The sequence below is a fragment of the Crocodylus siamensis genome, chromosome 6 (assembly GCF_052110815.1).
Source record: "Crocodylus siamensis isolate JL-2025a chromosome 6, ASM5211081v1, whole genome shotgun sequence".
In the NCBI taxonomy this organism is placed as follows: Eukaryota; Metazoa; Chordata; order Crocodylia; family Crocodylidae; genus Crocodylus; species Crocodylus siamensis.
The window spans coordinates 65,135,975-65,160,481 of NC_143400.1; the positions used below are offsets into that span (position 1 = coordinate 65,135,975).

The window sequence follows — 24,507 nt, forward strand, 5'->3', positions numbered from 1 at the left end:
CATTCAGTAAGGGACCCACACTTTCTATGATCCTCCTCTTGCTACTGACATACTTGTAGAAACCCTCCTTGTTTCCCTTTACATCCCCTGCTAGCTGCAACTCCAACTGTGCTTTAGCCTTCCTGACTTCATCCCCGCATGTCCAATCAGTGCTCTTAAATTCTCTCTGCAAGTTTCCACCTCTTATAAGCTGCCTTTGTGTGATTTAGTTTACTAAAGAGTTCCCTGCTAAGCCAAGCTAGTTTTCTGCCATTCTTGGTAGTTTTCCTGTGCATTGGGCTGGTTTGTTCCTACACTTTCGGTAAGGCTTCCTTAAAGTACAGCCAGTTCTTCTGGACTCCTCTCCACCTCAGTCTGGTTCCCAGGGGATCCTGCCCATGAGTTCCCCAAATGAGTCACAGTCTGTTTTTCTGAAGTCCAGGGTCCTTACTTTGCTGCTCTCCATCGTTTCTTTCCTCGGGATCCTGAACTCAATCACTGCGTGGTCACTGCTGCCCAAGCTGCTATCCACATTCCCCAGCAATTCTTTCCTGTTTGTGAGCAGCAGGTCAAGAAGGCAGGGCCCCTAGTTGGCTGCTCCAGCATTTGCATCAGGAAGTTGTCCCCAACACTCTCCAAAAATGTCTTAGATTGCCTGTGCACTGCTATATTGCCCTCCCAACAGATGTCAGGATGATTGAAATCTTCCATGAGAACCAGAGCTTGTGACTGGAAAACTTCCATTAGCTGTTTAAAGAAAGCCTTATGCAGTACTTCCTCCTGGTCTGGTGGTCTATAGCAACTCCACCATGACATCACCCTTATTGTTCTCCCCTCTAACTTTAACCCAGAGACTCTCAACAGACCTGAGATCTGAGCAATTATATGGCTCTTTTACATAAAGTGCAACTCCTCCTCTTCTTCTCTCCTGCCTGTCCTTTCTGAACGGTTTGTACCCATTCATGACAATGTTCCAGTCATGTGAGCTATCCCACCAAGTCTCTGTTATTCCAATCACATCACAGTGTCGTGACTGTGCAAGTTTTTCCAATTCTTCCTGCTTGTTTCCCAGGCTCTGTGCATTTGTGTACAGGCACCTGAGGTAACTAGTCAATCGCCCTGATTTCTCAGGAGTATGACAGCACCTCCCCTATTGCCCCCTCCTGCTTGCCTTTCCTCCAGGTCTCCTGCTTCCCCACTTATTTCAGGGCTTTGGTCTCCATCCCCCATTGAGCCTAGTTTAAAGGCCTCCTCACTAGGTTAGCGAGCCAGTGTGCGAAGATGCTCTTCCCCTTCTTCATCAGGTGGATCCCCCCATCTCTTCCCAACAATCCTTCTTTTTTGGAACAACATCCCATGGTTGAAGAAGCCAAATCCCTGCTGGTGAAGCCACCTGTACAGCCAGGTGTTCAAGATGCACCTGCTCCTTTCTGGACCCTTTCCCTTGACTGAAAGGACTGACGAGAACACAATCTGAGCCCCAGACCCTCTCACCCTTGCATCCAGAGCCCTGTACTCACTTTTGATACACTCAGGGTCCCCCCTGGCAGTATCATTGGTGCCCACATGGGTTAGCAACATGAGGTAGTAGTCAGTAGTAGTCTTCCCGGGGAAGAAGCAGACCTCCCAAGACAAGAGGTCAGGCTGACAGATGGTACCCTCTGTCCAACCACCACCCATCGCTCTTCTTGGTAGCGAAATCTCAATCCTTCCCACCTTGGTGAGTCCAGGCCTGTCTTCCTCCACCAATGCAACACGGTCCTCCCTCTATGCTGCTAGAGCTGCATATCTGTTCTCCAGATGAACAACTGCAAATGGAGGTGAAGATCACTGCTTGCTGCCAGAAGTCACAAGGCTCCAGCTTCCACCCTCTTAGGAATGCACACTCTCTCTCTTCTCTAGCTCTGCATCTGGCATTTCCACAGTCCCGGAGGTCTCCTCAAGCATCAAATCGATAAGTGCCTCATGTCAGAGGCTACTTTGGAGCTTCGCCACCTCCTCCTGTAGCTCTCTTGCCTGTTCCCTGAGAGACACCACCAGGAGGCACTCCTCACACTGCAGGCACTCCCCGACCGGGCCGTCACTGGAAGGAACCTGCAAGCTGCAGTCCCCCCAGTGCCAAAACTGGACCTGGATGGAAGCCTCGAGGGTGAGCAGTCCTGCCTGGAGAGAAGCCTCACAGGTGCAAGCAGAGGCAGTTGGCAGTGGCTCTGGCATTGCAATGTCCTCCACCTATTTCCCTGGGTCTCTTAATCTGCCTTCTCTATCTTATTGCTTTTCTTCCAAGCAGACCCTTTCTAGCAAACTCACCTTGAACGGGCCTGTTTATTGCTCCTTGCCCCAAAGGGTTCTTTTTTTCCCCCCTGCTTCCTCACACCAAGCTGAAAGACTTGCCCCTAAAAAAGGGGTGGGGGCCCATGAACTGGCCTGCAAACTGCCTGTAAACTGCTTAACCTGTTCGCAGTTCCTGTTCACTTGCTCCCTGGTCACTCAGATGCACCCACTGTTACGGAATTTATTTATTTCTGACCATTTTTCCCAATTTATCAAGCCCATTTTGAATCCTAATCCTGTTCTCTGTGAGGATCTGTACACGTGATCCAGGGTGACACTGATGAAAACACCAGCAATGTCTTGTATATTCAGCATCCTGCACTTCAAAATGGTGGCAGTGGTGCTTTAACTAAAGCTCGTTCAATGGAAAAGTGGGGGTGCTGAATACATGCGATGGTGAGGCTGTTGGAGCATTCTAATTAGTAGGGATGCACCAACAGAGAATTTGGGGGCTGATACCGATAGCCAATATTTAAGGAGGCATACTGGTCGACAACAAACAGATTTCCAATACAGCTGTATGCAGCTGGTAAGTCCATTGTAGTGGAAAGGGAGGGGGGGAGGGAAGGGATGTGGAGGGGCAGATCAACACCCCCCATGGTGAGGAAAGGGGCAGGGGCTTCCCAGCTGGGGCAAGGTAGGATGTGGGATGGAGCCGCAGTTTGTCAGAGCGGCTCCTGCTGCTTCTTGCACCCCGGGAGGGCATGGGGAGGGGGGGAACTGTGTGTCCCTGGATTTGCGTGGGGCAGGACAGTCAGGCTGCAGCTGTGAGCTGGAGCCAGGATTGTGTCAGGCTCTTTTCAGCAGGGGCTGGGCTCGGAAAGGGGGCTACGGAGGGGGCTGCAGCCACCCCAAATTTCACTATACCCCTGGCTCAATGCCCCACCTCCACCCACACCCCAGGAAGAGCTGGGGCTGCTCTGGGTGTGCAGTGGTGGTGAGAGCACTGGGAGCAGGGCTACAGTGAAATCTGGGGCGGCTGCAGCCCCCTTCCCGAGCCCAGCCCCTGCTGAGAATAGCCCAACGCAGCCCCGGCTCCAGCCTGCAGCTGCAGCACACCTGCCCTGCCCCCATGCAAATCCAGGGGCACAGGACCCCCCCACCTGTGCTCTCCCAGGGTGCAAGCAGTGACGGGAGCTGCCTTCCCCCCTGTACCAATCTGATATCACATCCAGTGTTACACTCTTATTCACAAAGCCCATGACTTTGTCCTAGAAAGAAATCAGGTTGGTGTGGCATAGCCTATTCTCAACAAATTCATGTTCACTGTAGCTTATATCATCAGGTTATCTTCTAGGTTAGGGTTGGGAAATTATTTCAGCTGGTGGGCCACTTAATGAGTTCTGGTGAGCTGTTGACTGAACACGTAAAATTAATGGTGAAGATACCATTTTAACAAATTATAGATTTAAAAAACTCCAAATCATATGCTAAAAATCAAACATCTACTATAAAATATTTTTTTCTTATTTCAAAAAATAATTTTTTGTCCTGATTTGTTTTTTTGAGTAGTGTATATATAGAAGTGACTGCATAACAGCTCAAAATAAAATCTCTCTCGTAAGGGAACAAAACCAGCCAGCAGGACACTCAGGCAAGGGAGGACACCTCCACCTCCATCAGATCTCTGTCACCACCCAGGCACCCTCCAAATCACAAGGAAGCTCCTGCCTCAGCCTGCACCCTGACATGCTCCTCAAGAGCTGCCTTCACTCTACCCCTTCCTGTCCACTCTTGCCCCCACAAAGCCTGGGAAAGTCCACCAGCCCCCTTCAGAGCCATGCAGGCTGCACCCACCCACAGCCCAGGGGTGCCCCTTCCCCCAGAAGGAGTCCCAGGGTGCTAGGGGCAGCCTCACCTGGGCAGACAGAATGGGAGCTGCACTGGCTCCAGCCAGGAGGTGGCAGGGTGCTAGGCCAGCTCAAGGCGCTTCATGGGGCAAAGCAGGAGGTGAGGCCAGGGCTGAGGCCAGGACCAGAGCTTGACTTGCCAGGAAGCTCTGGGTAAGCTCCGCCACCTCCAGGCACAGGTGCAGAGTGCCCACCACTTGTTCCTAGTGCCCAGGGCAGCTCCCACCAGTTCTGAGCTGCAGGCAGGCAGCCAGCCTAGCCTAAGCAGAAGTGCTAGGGCCTGAGCACAGCTTGCTCCCAGCCTGCCACACAGAGCCAGGAAGGCAGGGCTGCTTCCAGCCAGTGTCTCCTGTGGCATCAGCTGAGGCCAGAGTTGCTGCCAGTGCCACCTACCCACAGGCCAGATAGAATCAATTGGTGGACCAAAAACAGACCACAAGCTGTATTTTGCCTATCCCTGATGGCATTCAACATGGAGAAATGCAAGGTGCTCCACCTCGGAGAGGGGGTGAGGAAGAAACCTGCATCACACTTAGGCTCAGCAGTGCTACACTCGCTAGCAGTGACCGAAAGAGACTTGGGGGTCATGACTGATCACAAGATGAACATGAGCCACCAATGCGATCATGCAGCTGGCAAAGCGAACAAAACTCTGGCTTGCATCCACCAACACTTCTCAAACAAGTCCTAGGATGTCACCCTCCTATTGTACTCAGTTTTGGTGAGGCCACAGCTGGAGTACTACATCCAGTTCTGGGCTCCACAATTCAAAAAGGATGTGGAGAAGCTTGAACGAGTCCAGAGGAAAGCCACGTGCACGATCAGTGGGCAAGAGAACAGGCCTTATGAAGACAGGCTAAGAGCCATGAGACTCTTCAGCCTGGAGAAGTGAAGGCTCAGGGATGACTTGGTGGCAGCCTATAAGTATATAAGCGGTGTGCATCAGGATCTGGGGGAACACCTGTTCACTACAGCACGTCAAGGTCCAACAGTCATAAACTCCTGCAAGACCTTTTTAGGCTGGATATAAGGAAAAACTTCTTTACAGTCTGAGCCCCCAAGGCCTGGAACAGACTTCCCCCCAGAGGTGGTGCAAGCACTCTCTCTGGACTCTTTTAAGAAAGATTTGGATGTTTATCTTGCTGGGATCCTTTGACCCTAGCTCACTTCCTGCCCCTTGGTCAGGAGGCTGGACCCAATGATCTTACAAGGTCACTTCTAGCCCTAATGTCTATGAAATCTTTGAAAGTTATGAAATGCCCTATGTGTACATATCATCAATGCAAGATCAGGATCCAATCTCAAAACACAGTGGTGCTGGGTTGTGTTGGTCACAAGTTTGTAGGAAAGTGGGGTTGGAAGGGATTTCAAAAGGTCATCTAATCCACTCCACTGCTCAAGGCATTCGTGACTAAGCCAGCCAAGTGTCTGTCTAACCTGTTAATGAAAGTTTCCAGGGATAGAGATACCACTTTTCCAGGCTAAAGAGTCCCATGGCTCTCAGCCTGTCATCGTAAGATCTGTTTTCCTGACCTCTGATCATGCGCGTGGCTCTCCTCTGGACTCTCTCAAGCTTCTCCACATCCTTTTGGAATTGTGGAGCCCAAAACTGGACGCAGTACTCCAGCTGCGGCTTCACCAAGGCTGAGTACAAGGGGAGAATGACGTCCCGGGATTTGCTCGAGAAGCATCTATGGATGCAAGCCAGCATTTTGGTCGCTTTACTAGCCGCAGCATCGCATTGCAGGCTCATGTTCATCTTGTGGTCAATGATGACCCCCAAGTCTCTTTCTTCTGTAGTGCTATCCAACATAGCACTACCGAGCCTATAAGGATGCTGCAGGTTTTTCCTCCCAAGGTGGAGAACCTTGCATTTTTCGGCGTTAAACACCATCAGGTTCTCATCCGCCCATTTGCTGAGGTTGTCCAGGTCAGCCTGGATCACCCGCCTATCTTCTGGCGTGGATGCTTTGCCCCAAAGTTTGGTGTCATCGGCGAATTTGGCCAGTCCACTCCTGACTCCAATGTCCACATCGTTAATGAAGATGTTGAACAGGATGGGTCCCAGGACAGAGCCTTGAGGGACCCCACTGGTCACAGGGCACCACGTTGAGTGACTGCCATCGATTACAACCCTCTGGGTCCAACCACGGAGCCAGTTTCCCAGCCAGCGGATCGTTGTGGAGCCAAGGCCACAACTGGGCAGTTTGGCCAAGAGGTGATCATGGGATACCAGATCAAAGGCTTTTTTGAAGTCAAGATATATGACATCAATCTCTTCTCCCTTGTCCAGGTGATAGGTCACCTGGTCATAGAAGGAAATGAGATTGGTCAAACAAGACCTACCCGCAACAAACCCGTGCTGGCTATCCCTTAGGATGTTAGCCTGGGCCAGTCCATCAAGGATGGCCTCCTTAATAAACTTTTCTAAGATCTTCCCCAGGATAGAAGTCAGGCTAATGGGCCTGTAGTTAGCCGGATCCACTCTCCTCCCTTTCTTGAAGATCGGCACCACATTGGCCTTCTTCCAGTCTTCGGGCACTACACCAGAGCGCCAGGAGTTTTCAAAGATCCGTGCCAGGGGCTGGGCTATGACGCTCGCCGGCTCCTTCAGTACCCTGGGGTGCAGATTGTCAGGGCCAGCTGACTTGAAGGTATCCAGCTTCTCAAGGTGTTGCTTCACGAGGTCAGCATTGATGGAGGGTAGGGGATCCCCCTCACCCAGATTTCCCTGTCCCATAGCAGGCATGGGCATCCCGTGTGACTGATGAAAGACGGACGCAAAGTACCTATTTAATAGGTTGGCTTTTTCCTGGGCGTCAGTTGTCAGTTGCCCCATCTGGTTTAGCAGGGGTCCAGCATTGCCCTTGCTTTTCCTCTGGCTCCCCACATATCTGAAAAAGGACTTTTTGTTGTCCTTGATGCTTGAAGCTAGTTGGAGTTCAGTTGCAGCCTTGGCTTTCCTGGTTTGCTCCCTGCAGGACCGGACCAGTGCAGAACAATCCTCCTTGGAGGTGAATCCCGTCCTCCATCCTTGATTGATTCCCTGGCTCCTGCCAGGTGGGGGGTGATCCCTGGTGCACCCCACTGCCCCAGGCTGCATGTGGGGAGGGTCTGCCACAAGCCCCCAGAAGCCCTGACGGCTGCTACAGCAGCCGGTGAGGGTGGCAGGGGTTTTTTTGTTTCTGTTTTAAACAACCAGGAGCTGGGGCCAGGTAGGGCAACCATGGGGGGTGGGACGGGGGCTTGTGGCAGAGCGTGCCACACAGCATGGGGCAGTGGGGGGTTAGTGGGGATCGCCCCCACCTGTCTGGCAGCAGCTGATGAGTGGGGCCTTTTTTTTTTTTTTTTAAAGAGCCAGGAGCTGGGGCCGGGCAGGGCAGCCATTGACGGGGCTGAGAGAGTGGGCAGGGGTCGAGGGTGCTCAGGGTGGCTGGGGGAACAGGCAGGGGATGGGGCCTGGTGGGGTTCCCCCCATGGTACCCTCCCACTTCCTTCAGCCACCCCTCCCCTGCCCCCTACTTACCAGCACAGAGTCCCAGTCCAGCTTCCTCTGGCAGTGAATGGGGACTGCCCAAATCTCTGAAGCTCTCTGAAATCGATTCAGACCTTTCCACTGGTCCCCTAATTCGATACAGCCACCGAATCGGGTCTAATCACCTCTGAATCAAATCAGGACCCAAAGCTTTGCACAGCCTGGTATTTTTAACCACTAAACTATAGAGTCATGTCACATTTGTCGGTCTCTCTCAATTTCTCTTGCCCAGTGAATCTCTTAAGTATTCCCTGTGACACAGAACAGCTTTCATGGGAAGGAAGGAGAGCATTGAAAACTGTTGCAGCTTTGTGGCTAGGATACTCTCCTGAAAAGTAGAAGATGTAGGTTTGGACTCCCTCAGCCTGAGGAGGGATCTGATCCCAACTCTCCTATATTTTGCACCTGTATAAAAAGGGTAGTGATGGTGGTGTTATGACCACCACAGAAAATGGTAACTGCCACTCTACTTCGCAGAGTCTGGTGTAGAAGGTGTGTTCCGAGAATGTCTTGCAGACTGAATTCCTCAGGGGAGACAGGTAAAGGAATGCTTAATTGTGGTAGTGTGCTGCTACAGCAGCTTGGGGGGAAAGATTTTATGCTGCCAGCACAGCCACAGAGCAAGGGGTGGCACACACACCCTCCTCACACCCCTGTGGGTATTGTGTGCCACCAGCATGACCTGTGTGATAGGAGCTTGCAAGGACCTACCCCTTCAGTGTGTGGCCATGAGATGTATGACCTGGGGGCTCCACGCTGACCCCTGGCTGCACTGTTTGACAGCCCTGTGCAAACCAATTATTTCTCTGCCATTGCAGTGACAGGCTTCAGCAGTACCTTGCATTTTATCATGGCATGTTGTAGGGTGTTCTTGGTTTTGCAAGACCCTCAGGTTAGGAAGAAACAGGAGTAGGACAACGGCAGATTTGGGAAACCTTTACCTGATTCAATGCACATACCAGTACACATAAATCTCTTCCAGGGGTAAACCAGGGCTTTATAATAAAGGAGATTTGTCTGTAGGATTTGGCTGCTTCAGTTGTAGAAGGTGCCCAGGGAATAAGGCAGGAGACTTCAGGAAGAAAAAGGACTACTTTATGACTCAGATATTTAAATACTGACTTATCAAGCTGAATTCTCTCTCTGCTTGTACCAGTGTGCTCCTATCTGATAGTTAGCATATTACAAAAACAAAATTTTTCACAGCTAGTCACTATTTCTCTCATTTTCCAAGTGAATTACTGCAGTTTGAACTGTAATGTCAAAAGGAGCTATGTTTGAACATACTAAATATTACATAATGACAACTATGCTACAAAAATATTGTTCTATAGCATCTCAGTTAATGATCGAAAGTATTTAGTAATGTAGGTGTTACATATTTCAGTTCCTTTCTGTTAAAAGGCAATAATACCCTCCTCATGTAACAGGGGCGTAAAGAAAAAAAAATCAATGTTTGTGAAGCCTTCTGATATTATCATGATAAGCACTAAGGAAAAGTCAACAAGGATCTGAAAAGCAGATAGTAAATAAAGCAAAAGGACAGCCTTTCAATAGTAAGGATCAATAAAACTACTGGAGAGGTCTTCATTAAATGTACACAGCTTGCCCTGTGCGTTGATTAAAAACACAGGAGCCAGGTGAGGGAAAAGAACCATCTACATAAGGCAGGGGTTTTCAACCTTTTTTTAACAAGTATACCCCTTCTGCCTCAAAGTTTCAGCTCATGTACCTCTTTATATTTTTCTTGTTTTTAAATGCGCTTCCCATGCCCCCGCGGCAGGAGCACACAGAGCCTCCTCAGCATGGGATGGCCACATAGGCCCTTCATGGCATGAGGGAAACCAGTCACAGCCACAGCTGTAGCTTGCTGGGGTGATAATGCTGCTGGCTGAATGTGTCAGACAGGGCTGAATCGTGCTGTGTCATGTCTGTCGGGGCATAGGTGACAGAAGGCCAGGGCTAACAGGACTTAGGCAAGCTCCAGGCAGCTGCAGCACCGCAAGGGGAAAGGAAGGGGCATGGAGGTGAGGGGCAGATCAAGGCCCCTGGCAGGGTGGGGGGGTGTGAAAAAGGCCTTAGGGTAGGTTATGGAATGCTTGGAACACAGGTGGCTCATCGGGGGGGCGGGGGGGGAAGGGAGGGCCTCCTGCCGCTATGTGCAACCCCAGAGGAGTAGGCACAAGGGGCACTTGTCCCCTGGATCTGTGTGTAGGGTGGAGGCAGCTACTGCTGCAGGGTGTACACTGTACCCCACTGCCAGTGCCCCAGAAGCAGTGCAATGCCATGTGCCTCCTGCACGCTGGCTGCGTTGCCTGCCCAGTAGTGGGAAGCACGTGGCATCATATGGCTGCCAGGGCACCAGCAGCAGGGTGCAGAGCACAGCCCACAGCAAAAGCTGCCTCTGCCCCACATGCAAATCCAGGGGGCACATGCCCCCTTGTGCCTGCCATGGGGTTGTGCACATGGCACCGGGAGCCCCCTGACACCCCTGGATGACTTGCCCTGGGGCCCCATTCACTCCAGCCCCTGCCCCACTCCCTCCCTCACTGCGGGGGCCTCGATCTGCCCCCTCCGCCCTTCCCAACAACAGACCTACCTGCTTGGGGGGGGGGGGTGCATGTGTGCAAGTGCTCAGCCCACCACACAGTCATATTTTCTTCCTCTACCTATGGTCAGGCCAATGCCTGGCACTACCACTGCCACCCCCTTTGGCCCTGTGCCACACCCCATGCTGCTTTCCCACAGCTGGCCACGTGTGTGGCTTAGGAGGCTACTGCTGGGTCTCGTGCCCAGCCAATTGTGCAGTCAGAGAACAGATTGACTTTTATTAGTAGATGTTTTTACTACACCCCCCTTCCTACCATTCAGAGCCTCACAGCTCTGCGGGAAGGGGGTGGCCATGGTACCTCCTCTCCATTGGCTATTAGCTGAGGGCAGCAACCCAGCAGCAAATCAGGAAAGCGAGCTGAGGTGGGGGAAGGGGGGGGGCCATAATGTGTCATGTGGGGCTGGCAGTGCCCAATGCACCCCACCCCTGGGTAAGAGGCAAAGTATGGGAATGTGCTGGAGGAGATCCCATCACCACACCCCAGGGCACACTCAGTCCCCACATGCCTGCCTGCCTGCCTGCACAGCCCCAGCTCCCAACGGCATGAAGCAGCCTGCATACCCCCTATGACCTTTTTAAACACCCATAGGTGTACACTTACTCCTGATTGACAACCACTGACATAAGGGATAAACCTAATGTAGATAAATATTGTTGTTCTGCAGTCTCTATAGTTGATTTCTGAAATTCTAAGTACTGTGCCTCATCTCCTCACCCAGAAAACAAAAGTATTGTAAATTTTTATTTATTTTTTACACTGGCTTCCATTACTATTCATAAAAATAGTATCTCCATAGCCCTAAATTCTGGAACACAGTTATCAGAAACACCATCCTAAACCAATTTTAACTGGTAAATGTGCTATCTGAACTCTCTAGGCACATCCAGATGAGCATGCAGGTGTGGTTTGTGATGCTATAAACTCTTCTGGATTTTCAAACATTTCAAACATTCTGTAGTAAAATGTTTTTATTCCACAATTAATTTTATATACTTATAGCTTGATATAGGTATTGATATTCTGAAGCCTATACCATTCCTACTACACAAGAAAAAACCCACAGAGGAACAAGGTAAACTCTTAAGTTTTTACTAATAGTTTTCTCCAATTCACTATGCTGGGAATGGTGGGGTTTACCCTGCATAGTACATGTAGGAGACTCTCCCATAGAACCTCAACTTCTAGGACAGCTCCACAGGAGCTTTGGGCAGGTTGTTTTGTTCCCTCATAGTAAACAGTGGCCTTATTCTCAGGGAGGCTAGTGCTTAGTTGCAGCCTGGTACTTCCCATATCAGGCAATACACGAGCTAGTTATTGAGTCATGCCCTGAGGACTCTTCACCGTAAAGAAAAATGCCGGCAGTTCTGGCCTTTTTGGATGATATGACATATGAACAACTGACAAGTGCTGAAGCTATATCAAGTTAGATGGCAAGTTGATAATGTGCACCACTGAGGTCAGGCACCACCTCTTCTTCAGCATGTGGAGACGTGATAATTTTGTGTTCAATAAAAACAGGAACACGTAGGTAATATATATTAATCTATAATCACTTTGAAGATGCTTTAAATCAGAAACTGTCCAAGTGCAGAGAAACATGGAAGCTTAGACTCCAAGATCATTTGTGTATTTTACAGCAGACTCAACGCAACACATTTTACTGGACCACAGAGGACTTCTCCAAATTTAGCTGAAGATTAGAAGGCACTTAAAAAAGCACAAGTCAATGAAAGTTTTACTACTGACTTTAGTGCACTCCAGCTTTCACACCTTACCTATTAGATTTGTTAGGAGAACTGCTGGACAGCAACAGTTTTATTTTGAATTAAACAAGCACATCCAAAAGTGTTTGGAAGAGTAGTACAAAACCATACAAAATTTAAAAATACAAAAGTTACTAACCTGAAAAAAAATTTTTTTTTATTGTATTATACTTTTTTTTAATATATATAGATATAGCAGTAGCAAGTGGATCCATATGTTCTTCTTTGTTATACTAACAAGCCCCAAAATGATCCCCTCTTCACTAAATATATGGATATGAGAATTTTATTTAAAATTAAATCTCCAAAGAAGCAGAGTTAGGTTGTTCAATACTTGGAAAAACTGGAGAAGCAACAGGAAGCTGACTATCCATAGGTGGCACTCCATTTTCCAACTTGGCACAGGCTGCAGTTCAGTGGCAAGTGAAAAAGTGTCAAGCATTTTGGAAGAAAAGGATTTGTTTTTCAGTTTCTTTGTATTTAATCAATAATTTGAGGAGTTTAATAAAGGAAAAGTTCCCTTGAATATTGAGTAATATTTTGATTTTTACAAACCATAGTGTTAACATCTGAAAAAAAATACACCCTAATTTGGAGTTCTAAGATGAATTAAACATAAAAATCCATAAGAGGCAAAATATAAAAATTAAAATAAAACCTTGAGAAGAATTCTGATAAAGCATAGTTTGATTCATATTGCCAGATGCCAAAAAAAAATCACTGAATGCACATTCTCAACTAACAATAACAGTTAGAAGTACATCAATGGGACATTATACCCACAATGCATTTTATTTAGGCTAACCCAGCCCATAACACCCACACGCAATTATCTGGGCCTGAGGACCACTTAGGGAGTTTGAGAGAGCTGTTACAGGCTGACTCAGCTCCTCCCCTGCAACAGCTCTCCAAAACTCCCCAAATGCCTCTGTCCCAGGGGTCCAGCTCTGCACTGGCAATGCCCAGTGATCCTGAGTCTCCATGATGACTAGCCCAGGACCTGCGCAAGCAGGGAGTACTCAGTTGGGCAGATGGGATGTAGCCATGGGCAGGTGGGGTGCAGTATCCGTGAGTGGGACAGACAGGTTGGGCCAGGGCTGGGGCCAGAATCACAGCACAGGATTGGGGAATGGTGACCATAACCACTCCCCACACATCTCTGCAACGGATGCCAGTTCCACAGGCAGGGCTGTGCTGGCAGAAGACCTCTGCCCTGGGCCCCCAGTCCTGTGTTATCACTGCTCCCAGGCCTAGTCCTGCTCACTCATCCCACTCCCTCACCCACCTGCAGCCCCGTTCCATCCACACAGCCAAGTGCACCTTGTCCACGGAAGTCCCAGGCCAGCTTCCATGGAAACCCAGCCCACCTGCTCCATCAGGCACCCCTGGCAGTGGGTGGGGGACAGATGGGCCAGGGTGTCAGTGGCAGACAAATGAAGCCACTGCTCCTTGGGCTACAGGGAAGCAGAGTCTGGCAGCTGTGCCACCCCATACCAGCTAAACACTTGGGGGCAGAGGAACCAGCCACTTATGCCACAGCCCAGGCTTCCCCCTCCCCCTGGGCCAAGCAAGACCAAGAGATTTGCCATGGATCAGATGGCACCACTTGGCAGGTCTGATTCAGCCCTCAGGTCATATTTTTCCAACCTATGGTTTACATGTATACAATTGAACAGGGAACAGGTTCATAATAGTACTTGATTTTCCAGGAATATTTTTATACTTTTCCACACATCTTTAACTGGTTTAACAGGTTTTTGTGTCTGTCCCCTTCAGGTCTAAACTGCATTTAAGCTGCTCTAAACTTTGCGAATCTCTTTAACCTTACAACAACACCCATAGTGCCCACAAGAATTGGGGCCACATAGTGGTAGATACTGTGAGGGACAATTCTTGTTCCAATAGACCTGTGAGCTAAATAAGGGCTGCCAGCTTTTGGTCAGGAACCCCTAGCCACACACCACACTACCCTGTGTCACATGCTGTGCAGGCCACACAGCACACTACCCTGTCCTGCATGCCAGCAGCCCCGCTCACCTACGCTGTACTGGTAGTCTCCACACTGCAACACCCTACTTGTGTACTACCCACAGACCATGCCTGACACATGCCCTTCCCCCTCGATGCATCACATGGCAGGCGTCCCTTCCCCCTCACTGTATGGGGGCCCTAGACCTGTCCCAACCATCTGGGGCATGAATTTCCTTTGCCCCACAGACCACGCTGCTCTGCCCCCCAGGGGCACTGCCCAGAAGTAGAAAGGCATGAGGGCCTGATGACTAGTAGTAGCAGCAGCTGGAGCAATGAGAGGCTTACACTGGGATTCTGTGGGCTGCATCTGGCCACCAAACAGCCACCTGAACATGTCTGAGTTAAATAACCAAGGCAAATAAATTATTACAGTTTTTTTTTTCAGATGGAGAATGGAGGGAGACACCATAATACATAAATCAGTCTGTGGAATACTTTCCCCAGAAGATTCCTGGCTGGTGTAGACATTTGTAGGAAGTGTTAACTACAGTAAGTCTGGAACTCCTGTTACATTTTTGGGTATAAAACTTCATGCTTCAAGGTTTAAGCCAGTAACATGCAGGGGGCAGGTTCTCTTACCAGTGCACAGTCAAATTACTTTATACACTACTGGAAGGCACTTACATACTACAGCAGTGGTACTCAGTGGTCTTGTCCAACAGGCTGGATGGGCAGGGCCCAGTCTCTCTACAGGCCAGATCCAGCTGGTGGGCACAATCTAGTATGGGAAGGCACAGCAGGGATCCATCCAGCCATGTGGATGGGGTGGCAGGGAGTAGCCCAGACCCGGTCCAGCCACGCAAGGGAAGGGGGCTTAGTCTGGTTCTAATCCTGAGGGCAGGAAGGGCATAGCCACAGCCCCAGTCAAATGCAGACAGAAGGGGGCACGGCCCAGCCCTGATCCAGCACATGGGACTCTGGCTGCAGGGAGAGGTGGCAGTATTAAAACCATTGTTGCTTCTTCACCACCCAATTTCCTCTCTCTTTGGGAGCTCTGCAGACCACATTTCAAGGCTCTGTGGGCCAGAGGTTTAATTATCCCTGTACTATAACAATGAGGACAGTATAAGAATCTACATAGAACAGGACAGAATACAAGTTTTTCTGAAACAACTTATAACTGATCATTGCTGTAGACAGGAAACTGGACTAGAGGGACCACAGATCTAATCCAGTATTAAAATTCTTTTGAAACAAAAAGTTAATCAATTTGTCCAAGCCCAGACAGGCAGGAGTTAGAGTTGGGAAATGAAGCCAGATCTGAGTCCCAGTCCAGTAACTTAAACACATACCTATCCTCCCTCAGTAGCATAAGTCCTTGAAAGAGTCTGATCAAACTTTTCTTTGGTCCAGGAAGTCACTGAAACAGCCTGAGGGTTGTGTTTGAAAGTTGAGATACTCTATCTGTCCTGCAAGCAGTGACATTTAAATTTTCTAACAGCTTTTATTATAAAGCTCAGTGACTTGCCATCTTAAAAATCTTACTTGTAGAGCCACTGTTATGGGTCAATAGATATAGATGTACCTGATATTTTAAAGCTTCAATATTTCCAGTGAAAGTCTTAAAAAAAAACAAAAAAACCCCCACAAAACTGAATCAACTATATAGTGGAGGTTTATAAAAAAAATTTAGGGCAAGTTTTCAGTTGGTTTAATAATAAGAGAAAAAATAAGCCTCCCAATTTCAAAGTACTGTAGATAAACAAATTCAACTGCTCTTACCTTTTGTTGGACTCTGGTTCTGATCTATAAATCCCTTCAAGTCTCCATTTGTGGAAGCTACACCAACCTGAACAAAACATTTTAGAAGTCTTAAAATATGGTAATATGTATATGTATATTTATATTTGCCACTATACAAACAAGAGCACTTTTAAAGAGGTAAGCTTGCATCCTCAAATGCTTACAAATCATTTATCTGCTGATTTGTAAATAGTAATCCAAAATAAAATACAAAAATATACAAAAAGGAGTAAGATACTGGTTTTAAGAATATGAAACTGCTGGTTGCATAAATTGGACAGGGGAAGTGGGGCACTAGCCCTGGGTGCCAACTATTAGGATATCTTTGCCATAGCAGTACAGCCCTGTGCTGCCCCTGCCCAGCCATAGGAGCCAGGCAGGGCATCTGACCTTGCACCCAATAACATATCTGGGGGCCAAAGGGTGAGCATAAAGGGGTACCTTCCACCCCTAGGGTGTCTCTGCCACAGCAGGTGCATCTCTGTGCTCAGTAGCATATTTAGGGGAACAGGGCACCAGGAACAGCTCTCAGGAGACTCAGCTATAGGGTTGCTGCTGCCTAAGCCAACACTACTATAGCACCAGGGACAGTGACAACAACAGCAGCAGCAGCAGCAGCAGCAACTGCCTTCACTGCAGAGAGCAATAAGCAGGTAAGACAGCTTTCTCTCTCCCTTCCCCTCATGCCCCCACTCTCCAGTGGTCAGCATACCCCTCATTACCCAGCCACTGAAGGAGCTCATTACTCCTCTGGAAATATGCTCCAAAGCTGTGGAATGAAGCTCCAAAAGCTAGAGTTCCCTTCAAGCTACTTAATGTATTATTTTGTTCACCAGCTGGATACATCATTTCATCCTCAGTCTTGGGATTTACTTCTATTACAGTAGTGCCTAGAGCCTCATGGACCAGTATCCCACTGTTCTATTCAAGGACAAAACAAAAAGATGGGACATAATGAATCTGGTTTCCAACTTTCACTTGCAGTCATTTTGGTTTTTTTGTTTCTCAATTAAAATCTATTCCAATACATTTCAGAGCACTCCCAAGTGCTTTCAACTTGGAAAGAAATAATTGGAAAAGGGTATTTAGATTGAGATTCTCACAGTATTTCAATTTTTTAAATCCTCAAACTTGGAAGGAGATAAGGTTTTAATTGAGAGCTGAGCCACACACTTAATTTGAGTGGTATTAAAGTCATCTGGCCCCAAAAGACAGATATGGAGTACAGGGCTAGTTCATGGGCTGGTTTGGGCCCACAGACCAGCCCTGCACACCAGAAATAGTGCATGCCCTTGGCTGGCCCCATGAGCCACACGCAGTATATGCCTTGGCCCTACCTGCTGCACCAGTTCAGGGCACGCTACATGCAGTACACACGGCTGGTCTGTCAATCCAATCCAGACTGGCCCTGGATCCAACATGCAGGGCTAGGCCAGTCTGGCATGGGCACTGAATGCAGCACATGCCCTAGACCAGGTCCTGCATACTGCATGCACCAAACAGGCTCCATGTACCACATGCACCATGGACTGGATCATAGGACTTTGCAGGCTGTATCTTTGATACCTCTGCTTTACCTGCAAAGGATTCCTTAAGACAGTCTGAGCTTACTTATGTCCAACTTGCACATGTCTATAGGAGATGGCTTAACAGCTTCTAGATAAGGTATATTTGTCAATAAGATTGCCTCATTATGGGGGAGAGAGGTTTAAGTTTTAAAAAGCAAGGATTTCTGCCCTGCCTTCTACTTTGGATACAAATTCTTTTTTAAGGCAGCCTCATCTAATGGGCAAGTACTGAATAAGTCCCAAATTATCCATTTGGATATAATCTTAGTAACATACTTTGGGTTTTTAGGCAAATGAAAAAAAGAGTGTACTCCTTGCCCTCAGAACTGGTGGTTGCGCCAGAGGAGAAAGCAGTCCTATTTAATCAATTCTTCACCTCCATTTTCTTGGGCAGGGACCGGGACTTCCCCACTGTGATGCAAGACGGACTTGAGGGGAAACGCCTCCAGACCTCAGGTTGGGGCGGACTGCGTTAGAGAGCTTCTGGAAGGGCTGGATGCGTTCAAATCAGCGGGTCCAGATGCTCTCCACCCTAGGGTGTTGAGGAAGCTAGCAGGGGTTATTCCAGGGCCATTGGCACAGCTTTACGAGTGCTTGTGGTGCTCGGGCCAGGTGCCAGATGATTGGAAGATAGCCAACGTGGTCCCCATCTTTAAAAAAGGGAGAAGGGAGGACCCGGGCAACTATAGGCATGTCAGTCTTCCCTCAATCCTAGGGAAACTCTTTGAGAAGATCATCATGGAGCACATCTGTGATGGGCCGGCCGCAGAGATGATGCTCAAGGGCAACCAGCAGAGTTTCATTAGGGGCAGGTCATGTCAGACCAACCTGATTGCCTTTTATGATCAGGTCACAAAAGCACTGGATGCAGATGTTGCCGTGGATGTAGTCTTTCTACACTTCAGCAAGGCCTTTGACACCGTCTCCCACCCCATCCTCATTAAAAAAATTGGGCAACTGTGGCATGGATGCCTACACAGTCAGATGGATTGCAGATTGGCTGAAGAGTCGTACTCAGAGGGTGGTGGTGGACGGGTCATATTCGACCTGGGGAGAAGTAGGCAGCGGAGTCCCCCCAGGCTCGGTCCTTGGGCCTGCGCTGTTCAATTTCTTTATCAGCGATTTGGATGACAGGGTGAAAAGCAACCTGTTTAAATTCACTGACGATACCAAAATTTGGGGTGAGGTGAGCATGCTAGTAGGGAGGGAAAGACTGCAGCAAGACCTGGATAGGTTACAGGGGTGGGCTAGCAAAAACAGGATGCGTTTCAATACTGGCAAGTGCAGGGTGCTGCACTTGGGAAACTCCCTTCTTGAGAGCATGGAGGTAGGAAGGGATCCCGGAGTCATTACTGACTCCAAGCTGAACATGGGCCGACAATGCAAGGTCAGGGTTGGCAGCACTAACTGGACATTGTTGTACATCCACAGGTGCATCTCAAGCAGGGACAAGAAGGTGCTCCTCCCCCTCTATGTGATGCTGGTCAGGCCACAGCTGGAGTACTGCATCCAGTTCTGTGCGTCCCACTTCAGGAGGGATGTGGACAACATTGAGAGGGTCCAGAGGAGGGCCACCCACATGATCTGGGGACTACAGGGCAGACCCTACAATGAGACTGCGGGACCTGAACCTGCTCAGCCTTCACAAGAGAAAGCTGAGGGGGCACCTGGGGACCATCTATAAACTACTAGAGGGGGACTAGAAGGGTTTAGGAGAGACCTTGTTTCCCCTAGCACCCCATGGCATAACAAGGAATAACAGCCACAAGCTGTTGGAGGGTAGGTTTAGATTAGACATCCGTAAGAACTACTTCACAGACAGGGCGGCTAGGATCTAGAACCAACTTCCAAGGGAAGTGGTGCTGGCTGCTACCCTGGGGGTCTTTATGAGGAGGCTTGATGCCTACCTAGTTGGGATCATTTGAGCCCAGTTTTTTCTCCTGCCCAGGCAGGGGGTCAAACTTGAAGATCTACAAGGTCCCTTCCAACCCTATGGTATGATTCTATGAACTTAATGTAAATTTCTGAGAAGATACATAAAGGGCAAGGAAGGATATAGGCTTTATTTTAAAAAAGTAAGATCATGCAGATAGTCTGACTTTCTGGTGGTTCTGCAAGTTACATATGGAAATATTTTACAGAGGACCCCACATGTAGCAAAAAAAACTGTAGCTACATGTAAAAAACAATCATTTGGGCCAATTTTTTCTGGGATTCTTTCTTCTTGCTAAAGCATTTCAATCATTTCCAAAAATTAGATCATCAGATGAAGCTTAAGTGTGTACAATATATATAAAACTATTTAGTTGAAAAGTTCTGGAGGTAAGAAAGAGAGCTAATTTTCCCACGGCACGGTATTTCATGGCTCATTACCATCATTTATAATTTTTCCCTGCATTGTCAACACATGATAATATTCTGAGAAGTTCCAATTTGCATATCCTCTGTACAGACTTCCAGACTTCATCAGCTAAACTCAAAGAAGATATTGGCCCTGCTCCATCTCAACCGAGTAAGTTCTATGTGGGAACAGAGCAGGGTTTCTTCTGCAGTTGCTCTTCCCAGTATTTGGGTACTGCAGCATCAAGCATTAGAACTGTGAGCAGGAAGGCTAAAAGCACAGAAAAGACTATAGTTTCCTCCTCCTGGCTCATGTCTAACCTGAGGAGGAGAAACAAGAGCCTCCCTCACCCAAGTATGGGGTAGTAACGAGGGTGCTTGGAGAAGAAAAATGGAGCACACTCCTTAAAGAACCAGAACTCATTATTCCACATATCCCGGCTGTCTAGAAAGTAGCTGTGAAAGTCACTAACGATACATGCATTTCCCTCACCCTCCAGTGCAGTGAGGGCCAGCCTTTCTGGCAGTTGTGCCACAAATTAGTTTTGCAGCTTCCCCAAGTGCCACTGTGAGCCCCTTCCCCTGCCCTGTGCTCCCTACCTGATCTGCTACTCTGCAGTCTGTTCCCATGCCCAAGCTGCTACCACACTGCCCATCTCCTGATCTGCCACATGCCACAGAGGCTGTCTATAAATTGTCCACATCTGGGTTAGCAGACGTTCTTAAATAAGACACCTTTAGAACCACTAGTTATACTAGTGGGGATCAATACAATTCCCAAAAATGAAATATATTGGGGGGGGGGGGAGTGGGAGGGGTAAGTTTAAGGTACATAGAAAACACTACTTCGAAGAACACTGCGACCGCAAAGTCAAGATTTCAAAAGTAAGGAAATACCAGAATTAAGGTTGCCCAGGCAACTTGATTTAACTGTTCTGTATGTATCACAAGGCATACATACATTAAATAATTATGTAATATTCCCCCCCCATAAGAACCCCACCTCATAGCAGGGCAGCAGGAGGACCAGAAAGAAATGGGAGCGAGATTAGAGAGAAATAGCAAGAAGACCTTGACTAGCTAGAACCGAAGAGGGGAAGAGACAGAATAAGGGTTAGGAACACTAAATACGGATAAGAGCCAGAAGTATTGTTAAGGAGGCAAAAGGCAGGAATCACTGTCCTTGGGAACAATACCTGACCATTTAAGATTTATTTATGCTTGAATTCTTAACTCAGGCTCTACAATTGTTTGTTTTTCCTATTGCATCAGTTATACATTTCAACAGAACACTGAAGGCACTCTACATTTGTGGACAATAGCATAGGCGTTTCCTGTACTAAAACTTTGTTCATTTACATTCTTATTCTTTATAAAGATTATGAATTTAGACCATTTAGTACTGATGGAATGGGGCAAAGAACAGTTGAAATGATTTTGCATTTAATATTTGTTAATAACAAAGAAATAAGCTAGCTATAAAGGAAAATTGGAATGACAACTTGAAAAACTCAAATTATTTAGCATTATAGCAGAAGCTTAGTGATGCATGTAAAGAGTGCCCACATTCAGGACAACATTTCATCCTTAACCTCTCAATGAAATACTCCCATGAGACAGGTGTTTTCATCTCAACAATTATAATCCCTGTGAAAGTAACACCATTTGGATGTAGTCTACAGGTTTGCCCACTGTCTGTACATTTAGAGACAATGAGTAAAAATTCAGGCTAAAAATGCCTGCCTGAAAAGTCCATAAATAAATTTAAGCCATCTGTGAAAAGAATCAAGCTCTAGTTGCTTTGTGAACCTCCCTCTGCAGAAAAAACTGGACAGCTGGAGCTTGATCAAAGCATAGATAAGAGAAGAGCAACACCACCTCCTGTCTAAGCAGGAGCACACCACCCTGTAGGAAAGCTTCACAGCGCTTTGTAGACTGCTCCTCTTGCCAAGTATGGCTGCTGTTTCCAGTCCTGTAATTCTGCTAGGTTGCAGATAAGCTTTTTTGGAGTCCATACTGGAATGGCAGGGGGGTAGGGGCAGCACATGGTGCCAGGAACAGCTGGAGATATGTGCTGGTGTGCATTTAGTAAGGGACCCCTGTAGCGAGGGTAGCAGTGTAAAACTATTGCTGCAGTCACACAGGGTTACCAACACTTTTTAAACCAACAGTAAAAATGCATCTGTAAAAGTTTTTTGATCATCAATTAAAAACAAAATTCTTGGGTTGGCAACCCTGTTAGTCCATATCCAGAATTTATAACAGCCTGAAAAATCAAACTGAACTTGACAAAGAAAGAGAAATCAGCTCACCAGGAACTTATCTGAACTAGTTTATTTATTCCGTCAGACAATGAAAATGATGAGTTTGGTACCATGTTGTGATGCTGCATTACAAGCAGAGGCACATTACAGCGTTCTAGTATGAGGATTTACAAGTCCCAAATAATTTTAATATCCATGACAACCACACACACACACACAAAAAAAGGGAGTGCTTCTGAAACTTCCTTCATCCACACACAAACAGTATTCAAGAAGAAGTGAAACCCCCCTTGGAAAAGAGTGTGTGGCAATCCAGCAGAGGAGAAATGCTCCACCAATTTACCATAAAAAATTAAGGAGTTTGCAAACTTTAAATAAATATTCAAAGCTGAGCAAAGCAGAAAGTATCCTTTCAGTCAATTCTTTCAGTGCCCTGTGGTTTACAGGGCAGTGTCATCTGTCCTGCATCCCAGCTCAGAAAGATGTACTGCTGTAAAAAGCATGCATCTCTGAAGCGCAGAGGCGGCATAAAATTCTTCATAAACCTCTGAAGCAAACAAGCCACTTTGAGAAACTTTCACAGCAAGCTTTCAAAAAAATGTTTCATCTATGAAAGGAAGGTGCATTTTATAAGTATAACTGCATTTACCTTTTGCACACAACTTTTAAACTACTTTAGTCAGAAGCATGAACAAGTCATTCAATACAACTTACTGATTGGATTATATCATGTAGTTTCCCTATGTGACATGCAAGATTCACAAAACCATTATCATTTGTACCCTTAGAATAAGTGAAAAGGTGCATGCTGTGAAAGTGAATTTATATCCATCAAATATTTAAAAAGTGAAAGTATCTGATCTCTCAAAGGAGCTAAATCTGCAAACAAGAAGCTTTTTTTCCTTTTTTGGAGTTTCAAATAAGAGGGTTTTTAATTACAGTTTAACTTGTTTCTAGTAATTTCTGCAAATACCAGAGAGAATTATAAACACACATAAGCCAAAGAAATAATTCAGGCTATAGAGAAAGGTGTATTCTTCAAGCGCTTAACACTGCAGGAAGCAATAACACTATCCCAGTGATACTTCTGCGGTCTGTAAGGCAATTTCATGTATTTTGGCATCCGACAATGGAAAATTTACCAAAATGATTTCTGAAGACATGATAGTTGGGACCCAAGTCACAGTGAGACAAAAACTTTTGCAGTGCAGAGCCAATTTCGTGGGCATTTTGCAATGGTCCCGACCTTCACTACTGATTAGCGGAGAGTACTTACACTCAGTCTGTCAATACTGCTGTGTGTGTGTGTGTGTGTGTGTGTGTGTGTGTGTGTGTGTGTGTGTGTGTGTGTGTGTGTGTGTGTGTGTGTGTGTGTGTGTGTGTGTGTGTGTGTGTGTGTGTGTGTGTGTGTGTGTGTGTGTGTGTGTGTCTGCAAAAAATCGTGGCCAATGCTGTTTTTGGCAGTTTCCACAAAATCTGCAAAACCATGATTTAGGTAGGTCCCCAACGACAGAGTTGTACCTTACATATTAACTCTATTAGAGATGTGTTGCAAAACCTTTTGGTAGCCTGAGCTCACTTCAGTCAGATGTTGTGAAAGGACATGCACAGAGCAGCTTTGCCTAAGTACATATATTTACTTTTTAAAAGTAAAAATCAAGGAACTTGTCTACACAGGCAAATACTTTGAAATAACAGCCTTGCAGCAAGTTTCCCACTGAATACTCATTTCAGGCCGAGGCTATGACTATGGAGAGTTCACTAAGCATAAGGGCACGTTTCTACACACGATCTTTGCGATGGTCAACCTGACAGACTTGTAGCATTACTAGTTTCATAGTTTCTAGGGTCGGAAGGGACCTGAGCAGATCATCTAGTCCAACCCCCTGCCATGGCAGGAAAGAGTAACGGGGTCAAACAACCCCACCAAGGTGTTCATCCAGCCTTCTCTTAAAGGCCCCCAGGGTAGGAGCCAGCACCGCTTCTCTTGGAAGTTGGTTCCAGATCCTAGCCGCCCTGATCATGAAGTAGTGCCTCCTGATATCTAACCTAAATCTACCCACTGCCAGCTTGTGACCGTTATTCCTGGTCACTTCTGGTAGTGCTCGGGGGAACAGGGACTCCCCCACTGCCTGCTGGTCCCCTCTGACTAGTTTGTAACAGGTCACTAGATCCCCCCCCTCAGCCTTCTCTTGTGGAGGCTGAACAGGTTCAGGTCCCGTAGCCTCTCCTTGTAGGGCCTGCCCTGCTGCCCCTGATCATGCAAGTGGCCCTCCTCTGGACCTTCTCCATGTTGTCCACATCCCTCCTGAAGTGCGGCGCCCAGAACTGGACACAGTACTCCAGCTGCAGCCTGACCAGTGCTGCATAGAGGGGGAGGATGGATCACCTCCTTGGACCTGCTTGAGACGCATCTGTGGATTCATGACAAGGTACGGTTGGCCTTTCTGACTGCATCCTCACACTGCCATCCCATGTTCATCTTGGA

General features: G+C 47.5%; 1 protein-coding gene across 3 annotated transcripts in view; it reads right to left on the reverse strand.

Annotated features, from left to right (window-relative positions):
- TFDP2 (transcription factor Dp-2) overlaps nt 1-24,507 on the reverse strand; it is a 151,327-nt gene that overhangs the window by 84,352 nt on the left and 42,468 nt on the right. For 2 of the 3 annotated variants that reach the window (XM_090051161.1, XM_090051160.1), the window contains exon 3: nt 15,827-15,893. The exons of the other annotated variant lie outside the window; for it this stretch is intronic. In XM_090051161.1, coding sequence (XP_089907287.1) covers nt 15,827-15,893 — 67 coding nt within the window. The remainder of the gene's footprint in view (nt 1-15,826; nt 15,894-24,507) is intronic. 3 annotated transcript variants of the gene reach the window in all.